Source organism: Hypanus sabinus, chromosome 2 (genome assembly GCF_030144855.1).
Source record: "Hypanus sabinus isolate sHypSab1 chromosome 2, sHypSab1.hap1, whole genome shotgun sequence".
NCBI lineage: Eukaryota > Metazoa > Chordata > Chondrichthyes > Myliobatiformes > Dasyatidae > Hypanus > Hypanus sabinus.
In genome coordinates, this window is record NC_082707.1 from 7775349 (window position 1) to 7789514 (window position 14166).

Here is a 14166-nt window from a genome sequence, read left to right on the forward strand (position 1 = left end):
TGAGTGAATAAATTTACCCTTGTGTTCCCTTTAAACTTCTCCCCTTCTGCCCCGAACTCATCTCTGGTTAAGGTCCCACCCAACCACAGTGGAAAAAGCCTGCTTGCATTTATCCCGTGTCTAACATCACTTTATGGACATACAATCAATCGATGTATGTAAGCCAGCTTATGTATTTATATTTATCGTATTTTTATCATTGTATTATCTCATGTTTGTTTTATGTTGGATAGGATCTGGAGTAACAATTATTTCATTCTCCTTTACACCTGTGTACAGGAAATGACATTAAACAAACTTGAATTATTCAATATAACATTAAAGGTTGCTAAACAGGTCAAGAAAATGGGTATATTGTTTCCTTTGTGAGCGAATCAAAGAAAGAATTAACAAGCTTAAAAGTCACAGATTACTCGAGTTGAGTATGATGTTCTCCCAAGGAGTTATTCCCTAATGGAGAACGCCTGTGTGTGACTTTATTTAACATGCACAGGCAACCACCACACAAATCAGAGCCAGGGTCCCATCTGCACAGGATTGGCAACAGCCTCCCCAGCATCAAGGACACTTTGAAAAGGCAATGCCTCAAAACCACAGCATCAATTATTAAGGACCCCATCACCCAGGACATGCCCTCTTCTCATTGCTACCATCAGGGAGGAGGTACAGGAGCCTGAAGAGACACCCCCAGAAGTTTCAGGAACAGCTTCTTCCCCTCTGCCACACAATCTCTGAATGGACAATGAACCCATGAACTAACATTTTCTTTCTTTTGCTCTTCTTGCACCATGTTAATTTGTGAATATATTTCTAATTGCACTTTAGTTTCATTATGTTCTGCAATGTACATATTTTTATGTAGTGCTGCCACAAAACAAATTTCACGACATATGCTGATATTAAACCTGATTCTGGATTCTGATTCATTTACATGGACAGTTATACCCACAGGCCCTCCAGCATCAACTATGGATGCTGTCACAGCTGTCTACGTCAATATGTAAGCTGGTACACAAACTAGGGCGGTATGATATGGAGAGCAAGCTCTTGCCTATGCAGCAGGCACAATTCATTGTATGTTTCAATGTACATGCGATAAATAAATTTATCTGTATCTGCTAAACATTGTGAGCACGCAGTGTCCGAGTCTAGGCCAGGTAGGAGACATCCTGTCATGTTTTGAGGCCTGGCTGTGAGAGGATGGGTAGGAGGGCTTGATTTGCTTTTGTCTTTAATGATACGAGACGAGTACCCCCCCCCCCCCATCTGAAGTGCTTGGGGATGGAAGTGTTTCAGATTTCAGAATATATGTTAGTTTCCATACCCGAATATTTGTGCTACCAGTAAGCAGACTTTACTTACACTTGTTCCATTTGTACTTAACAGTAACATCACATACCATTAATATAATGTCTGTGCAGGATACCAAAAGCAGTATGACAGTATCGGGAGAATACCTGAACCAGCTGTTGAACAACTGCAAGCTTTAGATCTCCATCTACAATGCCGTGTTTTGATTAACAAGTTATAGTACACTAGTGTTTCACTTTTTGTTTTCTGTACAGTATAAAAACAATCAGCATTGTAGACCTGATGTTAAGTTTCATCAGCAACGATCTTTGCAAAGTCATCAAGGAATTTTTCTGCTGCTTCATGATCAGCAGACACTTTTAAAATGTAATACTGGGCCTTCTTAAATTTTCTGCAACCAGTCTGCTGAATATTCACAATAACCATTGCTTTTCAGTTCGCTGTGATAGATCTTTGCCTGTTTCATGATTAGTATACTGTAAGTGGCATATGTTCACTTCAATGCTGACAAATCCACTCAATACATGAGAGATTGCATTTTTCACTGTATTTCTATTTTCATTAACTTGTGTTACATGTGAAGTCACTTCTCCAAATGCCTGCAGTGCAAAGACCTTCCTGACACCCTGCGCAATTTTCTATTTGTGACCCGTCAGCCCTCAAAACAATGTTGAATTTCAGCTTTGAGTACTTTTCATACCAATAATGTAGCTCAAACTGCTTTACAATGGAACAAAGTGCAAACAGGAAGATAAAAGGACAAAAAGACATTAATTAAAAGCATATCCCCTTGCCCACCAGCGAAGGAAGAGGGCGATTAGAGGTCCAGACAGGCTCTGGATGATCATGTTTCATATGTATGGAGCAGACAAGAGCAGCTCAAGAATTGATGCCGCTGGCTTCAGCACTTGAAGCTGGCGAATGACACTGCTTAAGCTCTGGAGGGTGTGCAATTGCAGATAAAAGAATTAACAGCTGAAATAGTAGCTACCACAACTAAGGCTTTGCAGAATCGCATGGCCTAGATTTTCTTAGCCGAGCGTGTGCCATCACATGACAGGAATGCTGTCCTTATATATCCCTGGAGTCTGAGAATAGAATAACGAATATGACACTTTCTTAAGGAGAAAGTGGAAAAGATAAAGTTTTTTTTATTGGATAGGTTTTCAGCTGGCATTAATACAGATGATCACCAGGATGCTGCCTCGATTAGAGGGGATGTATGAAATTGGACAAACTTGGGCCGTCCTCTCTGGAGTGGTGGAGGCTGAGGGGAGGTCTGATAGACCATGAGGGGCACGAGTAGGCAAACAGCATCTTTTTCCCAGGATGGAATACCAGAGGGCATGCATTCAAGGTTAAAAGGAGTAATTTCAAAGGAGATGAGGGGCAAGTTGTTTATAGTGTGGGGAGTGTGCTGAAAGCGCTGCCTGGGGTGGTGGTAAAGGCAGATGAATGTGAGGAAAATGAAAGGGTATGGTCATTCTGTAGGCAGGAGAAAGAGATTAGTTTAGTTGGCCATTTGACGGCAAATTCAACTAGCTTGGAACAACACAGTGGGCTGAAGTCCCTGTTGTACTGTTCTAAATTCTACAAAATGGGAGAAGATACTGGAAGGAGAAAAATGACAAACCTTTGGCAAAAGAGTAGGAAAGCGTTTAATCAGGACAGCTGAGATAGAATGTGCTGACTACATCCTCTTGTGCTGCCTGATCTGTCACTTCACCACTGGCAAGCAACCATCACTCAAGTTCTCAATGGTTTCTAATCTGGAAAATGAAAGAACACATTTTCTGTAAAGTGGTCTTACAGTCTGCGATGTTTTATTAATAAGTTAAAGAGAGTTCATTGAAAAGGACACACTTCTGTGTCTGCTGTTCCCAGCACTTCAGTCCTCTGCGTCAGACTCCTCTTCCTCCTGGCTGATCTGGAAATAGCGCAGCTCGTAGCTCTCCTTGTCAGAGGCAACCACCCGCAGCCAGTCGCGCAGATTGTTCTTTTTCAGGTACTTCTTTGTCAGATATTTCAGGTACCTGAAGCATGAGAGACACACAGCCCAGTCAATCATGGAAACCACCCTCACCTCCAATGACTCCATCTACACTTCCTGCTGCCTCAGAAAAACAGCTGACATAACCATCGTGGTTAGTCTGAAGTTCCTACAGCGCCAGCAACCTGGGTTCAATTCCCGACGCAGTCTGTAAGGAGTTTGTACATTCTCCCTGTGACAGAGTGACTTTCCTCCGAGTGCTCCAGTTTCCTCCCACAGTACAAAGATATACTGGTTAGTAGTAGGTTAACTGGTCACATGGGTGTAATTGGGAGGTGCGGGCTGTTACCGTGCTGTATCTCTACATAAATACATAATCAAGGACACTCTTTATGCCCTCACCAGAGGCAAAAGATAGTGATTTGAGAACAGGTACACCAGACTCAGGAACAGATTCTGACAGTTCTTGAAGGGACTTCCTATCCAATAAGCTCGAGCTCTGAATGCGGAACAGTCCTCTAGTACCGGAATATGAATCTACCTGATTATGATCTCATGCCTGATTTTCTGCCTACACTGCATTTTCTCTGCTACACTTTATTCTGAGTTGTTATTTTCCCCTGTACTAGCTTAATGCACTGAAGTGATGGAATTATCATATGGATAATAATGTCGCTATCAGGTGGGGGTAAGCATGCCTGATGAGTCACCAGTTGGAAAACAGTACCGGTTGGGCAAAAAGCAAAAGTGGCCCAAAGTTAAAAGTATTTACAAATAGACAAATGAAAACTAACATCTACAGAAATACAGAGGCTTTCTGCATAATTCCCTTTGTCGTTAACCATTCACTAACCGTCAAATCCAACCCCCACACCTCCCAGCAAAGCCAAAATGAGGGTTTAAATCTGTCTGTATAAGGTGTAGGGTGCCTGCACCCACTAACTGGGCATTATCTTAGGATGCCCTAAACTGTCCCTAGGGCCTTTTGGGGCCATCGTGCTGTCTATAAACCAATGTAACAGCCTGAGTTAAAATAAATGAAACTGGAATGCCTGGGCCTAGAATCCTTATTTTCATGGGTTATAAACTAACATAGCACATTAATTGAAGGGGTTGTTCTGATTAGCCAAGCTAGTGACTGTATTACTGTTGGGGTGTAAATGGTAAATTCCCCAAGAACTGCAGAACAGGAGGGTAAAGTGCGTGAACTACTGGGGAAACTAGACCAGGGACAGAATGAGGAGTGACTAGCCGGGCAAGGGGCAAAGTTAGCGGGAGAATTATTATCACTGCCAACCTATTCTGTCACGTGCTACTCTGAGTTATGTTCTTTGCCACGTACTCCTTTCTGCACTGAAGTGATCAGATGATCAGTATACAACACAATGCCTCACTGTATTCAGTACGTGTGGCGATAACCTAGCCTCACTTCCACCCTTGCACTTTGTCTGCATGCACTGTAACTAGATTCTCCAACACTTCACCTGCGAATCTGTTTGGGTCACCTCCCGAATCCAGTGCTCCCAATGCGGCCTCCTCTACATCGGTAAGACTCAACATAGATTGGGGGTCGCTTTGTCCAGCACCTCTGCTACATTCACAACAAACAGAATTTCCTGGGGGCCAACCACTTTAATTAGAATCCTCTCTCTCTCCGACAGCTTCCCCCCCCCCTTCTTTTACTCCTCACTTACCTCATCTCCTCCCCTACCCATCACCTCCCCAGGTGCCCCTCCTCCCTCCCTTTATCCACTCCTGTTAAGATTCCTTCTTCTCCAGCCATTTGCCTTTTCCACCTGTCACCTCCCAACTTCTCACTTCATCCCCCTCCCCTACCTATCTACCACCTTCTTACCCCCCCCCACCTTTTTATTCTGACTTCTTCCACCTTCCTTTCCAGTCCTGAAGAAGGGGCTCGACAATTCATTTCCACAAATGCCTAACTGCTGAATTCCTCCAGCGCGTGTTACTCATCTGCACAATCTCTCGTGCTCATGATATTCTGCTTGGTTTTCCTTTAGTATCACCTCAGTGTACCTTTATTTAGAGATACAGCAGAGCAGGTGAAGTGGACAGTGGGTGGGTGGGGGAAGAGGTACAAAGGGGGTGATAGGTAGAAAAGGTGTAAGGGACCTTGTGGAGAAGATGTTTCCAATAATGCCGGAGTAAGACCAGAGGGCATAGAATAGAGGGATGAACAGAGATGCGATGGAATTTCTTTAGCCAGAGGTGGGGAATCTGTGGAATTCATTGCAACAGGCAGCTGTGGAGGCCAGGTCATTGAATATTTTAAAGCAGATGTTGATAGGTTCTTGATTAGTCAAAGGTTAACAGGGTGAAGAGAGATTAGGGTTAAGGACTAGTGGCTAATCCAACACAAATCCTGGAGGGCAGACTGTAACATATGCTTACCTCTTGGAGAACTGTTTGGCCGAGGTGACGGTAATCTTGTTCCGGAAGCGTTCAATCTGCACGATGTTGCCCAGATTCCCAGCCTTCCCTCCGACCTTCACCTTCTCCCTCAGGAACTGCTCCTGTCAGTAAAACAAATGTGTGGGACACTAGGGAAGGAACCCTAGGCACAACTAGGGACAGTAACCCTAGTCAGAACAGGCAGTTAGGAAAGCCACTGGAAGATCAAACTGAAAGCCAGATTAAATTCCGCAGCCCATTACATATTTCTTACATACCCATTTCCTGGGGAAGGGACTAAGCAAATTCCAGTACCCACTCACCAGTTCAAAATAAATTATCAAAGTACGTAATTCACCAGATGCCACCCTGAGAGTCATTTTCTTGTGGGCATTTACAGAAAATACAAGAAACAGCACGGTAGCGTAGCATATAGCATGATGCTATTTCAGCTTGGGGCATCGGAGTTCAGAGTTCATCCTCTATAAGGAGCTTGTACATCCTCCCCATGCACTAAGCACAGCCTTTGCTGTCGCACAGGTGGAATTTTCGTCTATATCATGTAAATATAATTTTGAAATTATGTTGCCATACGTCACCTTGATCAGAACAACATGAAGCCATGACAGCTTCATGACACGAGACATTACCCACTTCAATATAACTTTCAAATCTATGTTAATACAATAGACAATAGGTGCAGAAGTAGACCATTCGGCCCTACGAGCCTGCACCGCCATTCTGAGATCATGGCTGATCATCTACTATCAATACCCGGTTCCTGCCTTGTCCCCATATCCCTTGATTCCCCTATCCATAACATACCTATCTAGCTCCTTCTTGAAAGCATCCAGAGAATTGGCCTCCACTGCTTTCCGAGTCAGTGCATTCCAGACCCCCCACAACTCTCTGGAAAAGAAGTTTTTCCCTAACTCTGTCCGAAATGACCTACCCCTTATTCTCAAACCATGCCCTCTGGTACTGGACTCTCCCAGCATCTGGAACATATTTCCTGCCTCTATCTTGTCCAATCCCTTTATAATCTTATATGCTGCAATCAGATCCCCTCTCAATCTCCTTAATTCCAGCGTGTACAAGCCCAGTCTCTCTAAACTCTCTGCATAAGACAGTCTGGACATCCCAGGAATTAACCTTGTGAATCTACGCTGCACTTCCTCTACAGCCAGGATGTCCTTCCTTAACCCTGGAGACCAAAACTGTACACAATACTCCAGGTGTAGTCTCACCAGGGTTCTGTACAAATGCAAGAGGATTTCCTTGCTCTTGTACTCAATTCCCTTTGTAATAAAGGCCAACATTCCATTAGCCTTCTTCACTGCCTGCTGCACTTGCTCATTCACCTTCAGCGACTGATGAACAAGGACTCCTAGATCTCTTTGTATTTCTCCCTTACCTAACACTACACCGTTCAGATAATAATCTGCCTTCCTGTTCTTACTCCCAAAGTGGATAACCTCACACTTATTCACATTAAACGTCATCTGCCAAGTATCTGCCCTCTCACCCAGCCTATCCAAGTCACCCTGAATTCTCCTAACATCCTCATCACGTCACACTGCCACCCAGCTTAGTATCATCAGCAAACTTGCTGATGTTATTCTCAATGCCTTCATCTAAATCGTTGACGTAAATTGTAAACAGCTATGGTCCCAATACCGAGCCCTGTGGCAACCCACTAGTCACCACCTGCCATTCCGAGAAACACCCATTCACCGTTACTCTTTGCATTCTATCTGCCAATCACTTTTCTATCCACGTCAATATCTCCCCCCCCCCCCCCCCAATGCCATGAGCTCTGATTTTACCCACCAATCTCCTATGTGGGACCTTATCAAATGCCTTCTGAAAATCGAGGTACACTACATCCACTGGATCTCCCTTGTCTAACTTCCTGGTTACATCCTCGAAAAACTCCAGTAGATTAGTCAAGCATGATTTGCCCTTGGTAAATCCATGCTGGCTCGGCCCAATCCTATCACTGCTATCTAGATATGCCACTATTTCATCTTTAATAATGGGCTCCAGCATCTTCCCCACTACTGATGTTAGGCTGCTAGGACAATAGTTCTGTTTTCTCCCTCCCTCCTTTCTTAAAAAGTGGGATAACATCAGCCATTCTCCAATCCTCAGGAACAGATCCTGAATCTAAGGAACATTGGAAAATGATTACCAATGCATCCGCAATTTCCAGAGCCACCTCCTTTAGTACCCGAGGATGCAGACCATCTGGACCTGGGGATTTGTCAGCCTTCAGTCCCATCAGTCTACTCATCACCGTTTCCTTCCTAATGTCAATCTGTTTCATTTCCTCTGTTACCCATGTCCTTGGCCCATCCATACATCTGGGAGATTGCTTGTGTCTTCCCTAGTGAAGACAGATCTAAAGTATTTAAATTCTTCTGCCATTTCTCTGTTTCCCATAACAATTTCACCCAATTCATTCTTCAAGGGCCCAACATTGTTCTTAACTATTTTCTTTCTCTTCACGTACCTAAAAAAGCTTTTTCGATCCTCCTTTATATTCCTGGCTAGCTTGCGCTCGTACCTCATTTTTTCTCCCCGTATTGCCTTTTCAGCTAAGTTCCTGCTGTTCCTTAAAAATTTCCCAATCATCTGTCCTCCCACTCACCTTAGCTCTGTCATAGTTCCTTTTTTTAAATGCTATGCAATCTCTGACTTCCTTTGTCAACCACTGTGGCACCTTTCCCCCCTTTGAATCCTTCCTTCTCCGGGGGATGAACTGATTTTGCACCTTGTGCATCATTCCCAAGAATGCCTGCCATTGCTGTTCCGCTGTCTTTTCTGCTAGGATATCTGTCCATTTAACTTTAGCCAGCTCCTCCCTCATGGCTCCATAGTTTCCCCTGTTCAACTTCAACACTGACACCTCCGAGCTGCCCTTATCCTTCTCAAATTGCAGATAAAAACTTATCATATTATGGTCAACACCTCCTAATGGCTCCTTTACTGCAAGATTGCTTATCAAATCCTGTTCAATACAAAACACTAAATCCAGAATAGCCTTGTCCCTGGTCGAGTCTCATACAAGCTGTTCCAAGAATGCATCTCGTAGGCACTCTACAAACTCCCTTTCCTGGGGTCCAGCACCAACCTGATTCTCCCAGTTCACCTGTATGTTGAAATCCCCATAACTACTGCGACATTACCTTTGCCACATGCCAATGTTAACTCCCTATTCAACTTGCACCCAATATCCATGCTACGGTTTGGGGGCCTGTAGACAACACCCATTAGGGTCTTTTTGCCCTTACTGTTCCTCAGTTCTATCCACACAGACTCTACTTCTCCTGATCCTATGTCCCTGCCTTGCAAAGTACTGAATCTCATTCCTCACCAACAGGGCCACCCCAGCCTCTCTGCCCACATTTCTGTCCTTACGATAGCACGTATACCCTTGTACATTCATTTCCCAGGACTGATCTCCCTGCAGCCATGTCTCCGTTATCCCAACAACATCATAGTTACCCATTCACACCTGGGCTTCAAGCTCATCCGCCTTATTTCTGACACTTCGTGCATTCAGATTTAGAATTTTTAGCCCATTTCTCCTCTCTCTGTTTAAATCACTGCCTATTGTGCTTAACCCAGCTCCTCGAACTCCCATCAGACTATACGCCCTTTGAATTTTATGTGAAATACATGTACAGAGAAGAAATGTACAAGAGAAATATCCTGTAATTATGTGAATGTACCACAATCTTGAAATATTTTAGTGTTTCACAATACTTACAAATTGTACAATTAACACAGTATAGAAGTCGGTCATTCTTTGTTAATAAAACATTGTCCTTCTGAACTCACCTGTTACAAAGTACAAAAAAATTGTTGCCTAAAAGTACTGCAGAAATACTGATGTTGAACTACATGCTTGGAAGCAAAGAATTTGAAGCATTGTTAATTCTTGTTGACATTGTTGGAACATTTCGAACTTCTAGTGCTGACTGCAAATGTGGATTCAGTTTTATGAATTCAAACAAATGTACATTAAAGGGTACCTTTCATCTGGATGTGAAATTAACCTGGACAGTGTTGAAAGGCAATGGATTGTAATAAAGACAGACAAGAAAAAGATTACAAAATGTTAAAGATTTTCTTTGTTGTTTCGTTATACTCTTATCTTATTTAAATCTTCTCTTCAGTATATTAAAGCCTCCAGTATTTAGTCAATTATACAACACAGAAACAGGCCTTTTAGCCCATCTGGTCAATGCCAACCACAATGCCCCGTTTCCCTGAATTTGGACCACATTGAAACTTTTCCTATCTGTGCACCAGTCAAAGTAAATGTTATTTATCAAAGTAAAATTTGTCACCCTGAGATTCACTGCAACACACACAAAATACTGGAGGAACTCAGCAGGTCAGACAGCATCTGTGGAAATGAGTAGTCGACTTTTCAGGTCCTGAAGAAAGGTCTCCGCCTGAAACGTCGACTGCTTACTCTTTTCCAGATCTGCCTTGCCTGCTGAGTTGCTCCGTCATTCTGTGCACGTTGCTCTGGATTTCCAGCTCTTGCAGGTGCTCTCATGCAGGAAATTCATTTTCCTGAGGGCCTTCACAGTAAATACAAAGAAAGACAACAGAAACAATGAAAAACCACACCAAATACAAACAAAGACAACAAAATGCATATACAAAAATAGTAATAATAAAAAGGTAATAAATAAATATTGAGAACATGAGTTCTAGAGTCCTTCAAAGTGAGTTCAGAGTTTGGGTGAGTGAGTCGGGTGGTTCCCCTCTGGTTCAAGAATCCGAACTGTTTCTAAACCCAGTGGTGTGGGATCCAAGTTCCCTGTACCCCTTTCCTGATACAGCGGTTAGAAAAGAGAATGGCCTGGATGTTGGGAGCCCTCGATGATGGATGATGCATTCCTGTGGCAGGCTGCCTTAAGACTTGATAATTCCAGCATGAGAAACTTTGTCTCTCGTTGTGCTGTCTATAAGGAGGGTGAACCCAGTTCATGAAGCTAAAAGATCTACTATGCAATCAGAAGGTAGATATCCAAAGTAGAATCCGCTTCCTCAAGTGTTACGTATGGTCAGTGCTGAGGTGTGGATCAGAAACATGGACGCTGAAGAAGGATGACATGAAACGAAATGTGGTGCTATCGATGAATGTTGAAGATCAGCTGGGTAGAGGAGGTTTCAAATGAGACGGTTTTGTCTGAAACTGATAGACCACGGACAATGCTGGAGAAGATTATGAAGTTAAATTTGCTTATTGCGGACACATTACGTGGAGAGATAACATCTTGTCAGACCTGCTATATGGAAAGGTGGAGGAAGGCAAAGAACAACGTGGCCGGATAACATCAAGGATTGGACCAAGCTGGACAAAACTAGGGACGTTGTGTATGCGTTGGGACGGAGCGACATGGAGGGAAATCGTCTGCCAACTGGAAATTCCAGATGCGACCGAACGATGATGAGCCCTCACAAGGTGACAGGCCCTGATGGAATACCTGGTAGGACTCTGAAAACATGCTAACCAACTGGCGAAAAGAGCTATAAAGTTGTAAAATCAGTCAGCTCCATCTTGGATACTAGTCTCGTAGATTCCAAGACATCTTCAATGAGCGGCGCCTCAGAAAGGCGACATCCATTATTAAGGATACCTTCTTCTCATTGTTACCATCAGGATGGAGGTACAGAAACCTGAGGGCACATTCTCAGTGATTCAGGAACAGCTTGTTGCCCTCTGCCATACAATTCCTAAATGGACATTGAACCCATGAACACGACCTCACTTCTTAAGAAATATATATTACTTCTATTTCTGCACTATTTTAAAAATATATATATTAATTGATTTACTTATATTATCTATATAATCATGTATTGCATTGAACTACTGCTAAGTTAACAGATTCCACAACACACGCTGGTGATATTTGAAGTACGTACAAAGTTGGCCGAGTCAAGGATACCATCTTCCACTGGATTGGAGATGTTCAGGGTGAATTGCCAGACCGGCCTCCTCTTTCCCTCAAACGCAAGTTTTGTTTTCTGCCGGGAGATGAAATTCGAACAATCAGGCCCTGACGGACATCAATCTCAACAACCCCCACAACACAGGCAGCCGATATGTGTTCCGCACCCTCCCAGACAGCTTGGTCCTTCCTCAGGGGATACATTTCTATGCTTGAGGTGCAGGACCATAAGACACAAGAGGATAATTTTCTATTCTGCCCTTCAAGTGTGCTCTGCCATTCAATCATGGCTGATTTATTACCCCATTCTCCCGCTTTTGATGCCAACTAATCAACCTCCACTATACCCAGTGACCAGGCCTGAACTTCATCTGTGGCAATGAATTCCAGATTCAGCACCCTCTGGCTTAAGAAATTTCTCATCTGTTCTGAATGGATACCGAAGTTGTGCCCTCTGGTCCTAGACTTCCCTACTACAGGAAACTCTACCTAGGCCTTTCAATATTTGTTAAGTTTCAATGAGATTTTCCCCCTCATTCTTTTAAAGCCCAGTGAGTGCATGCCTAGAGTCAAACACTCCTCATATGTTAGCCCTTTCATTCTTCTGAGCCTCCTCTAGACCCTCTCCAATGCCAGCACATACTTTCTTAGTATGGGGCAAAACAGCTAAAAACTCTCCAAGTAGGAAGTTGGTTATTGGCAGACCGAAGAAGGGGCAGGCAGGAATAGTTCAAAGTTCAAGCAATTTTATTAGCAAGGTACATACATGTTAACACATACTACCCAATTTAGACAGCCCAGTCAGGACATTGCTCACACCACACAATGCCCAGGCAGGAGATTCCTCATACCACCCACACACTGCCCAGGTGGAAGATCCCTCACATCAGTGTCCAGATGGGAGATTCTTCACACCACACACACAGCAGAGTGGAGATTCCTCACATGATACATAGTACAGGCAGGTCCCTCACATTACTCCCTCAGCCCCAGTGGGTTATCCACATAATCCAGGTGGGAGATCCTTCACACAACAGAGCACGTGGGAGATCCCTCACACCAAGACCAGTGATCCCTATATCATACACACCCCAGTGGGAGATCCCTCACTACACACACTGGCTGGGAGCAGGATTCCCCACAAACCTAGTTTGATCCCTCACTACACAAACAGACCGGGTGGGAGATCCCTCACACCACACAGGCAGCAGAGGTGGGAGATCCCTCAGACATACACACACAGGGGACTAGGCGATGGGGACGGGTAGGTGTACCAGCACGGGACGAAAGATCGATAGCCCTGCCAATTTTGTAAGGTAAATGGTGTAATGCCGGACAGCACATGGCGGAGTGGCCGAACGGCTTTCCGCCCGGTTTATTCATGGGAACTTGGTGCTAAATCGCACACTCCTATCTCCACAGGCACCCCCATGCTCCAGAGTCCTGGCCCTCGGGCTCGGCCTTCTTCACCTACCGGCGACATCGATCACCGATCCCCGGCTACTAAAAGGAACAGGAGCCCGCGCCTCTCCTTTTTATAGGCCATGGGCTGCGTGATGACGTCAGCGCGCCGGCCACGCCCCTCCGTTCGTGCCGTCCCGGGACAGCGGACCGCGTCACGTGGTAAGGCCAGCCGCTGCCACGTGTTTCAGATACAAAGCAACACGGGAAGTGTTGGAGGAGCGTCAATGCAAAGAATGAACAGTCGACTTTTCGGGCCGAAACTCTTCGACAGGACTAGAAAGGAGGGAAGTCGGAATAAGAAGGTGCAGAAGAGGAGTTAGAAGTAAATTCCGTTCAATTTCTCTAACTTCCAGTAATTGCCCCCTCCCCCCACTTCACCATACCCCCATACCTATTTCTCACTCATCTTATCTCCTTACCTGCCTGTCACCTCTCTCTGGTGCTCTTCTCCCTTCCCTTCAATGGTCTCCACTCCTTTCTCTAGCCCTGTATCTCTTTCACCATTCAACTTCCCAGATCTTTACTTCCCCCTCTCCTGGTTTCACCCATCACCTTATACTTAGTTCCCTCCTACCCAGTCCTGATGAAGGGTCTCTGTCTAAAATATCCACAGTTTCTTCATTTCCGGAGATGCAGCCTGACCTTCTCTTAGTACCTCCAGCATTGTGTGTGTTGCTTGGGATTCCCAGGATCTGAAGATTTTCTCATGTTTCAGGTGAAAGACGTGTTTCACTCTACGATATTTAGCCATAAGAGCTCTACAGCCAGAAGAAAAAAGCTCATTTGGTCCATCTAATCCTTACCTTGTCCCAGCAACCCACACATGACCAAAGTCCTCCACACTCCTCCTATCCATGTACTGATCCAAATTTATCTTAAATGTTGAAATGAAATCCTCACTCCCTGGCAGCTCGTTCCACACTCTCACCACTTCCTGAGTGAAGAAATTCTCTCTTAAACTTTTCTTAACCCATATCCATTGGTTGTATTTTCACTCAGCCTCAGTGGAGAAAG

The 14166-nt window shown here is 44.3% G+C and overlaps 1 protein-coding gene across 2 annotated transcripts; it reads right to left on the reverse strand.

The window, feature by feature from the left end:
- Positions 1 to 1860: 1860 nt before the first annotated feature.
- On the reverse strand, positions 1861 to 13272 carry LOC132406236 (ribosomal protein eL22-like). Of its 2 annotated transcripts, XM_059991615.1 has the most exons (5): positions 13163 to 13272; positions 11663 to 11764; positions 5714 to 5835; positions 3175 to 3344; positions 1861 to 3080 (listed from the first exon to the last, which is right to left on the reverse strand). In XM_059991615.1, the coding sequence occupies exons 1-4, from the start codon at positions 13169 to 13171 to the stop codon at positions 3200 to 3202; spliced, it is 378 nt and encodes a 125-aa protein (XP_059847598.1). In that variant the 5' UTR covers positions 13172 to 13272; the 3' UTR covers positions 1861 to 3080; positions 3175 to 3199. The 2 variants fall into 2 exon arrangements, with proteins under 2 accessions (XP_059847598.1, XP_059847589.1); XM_059991606.1 differs by lacking the exon at positions 1861 to 3080 and having other exon boundaries at positions 3113 to 3344.
- Positions 13273 to 14166: the final 894 nt, after the last annotated feature.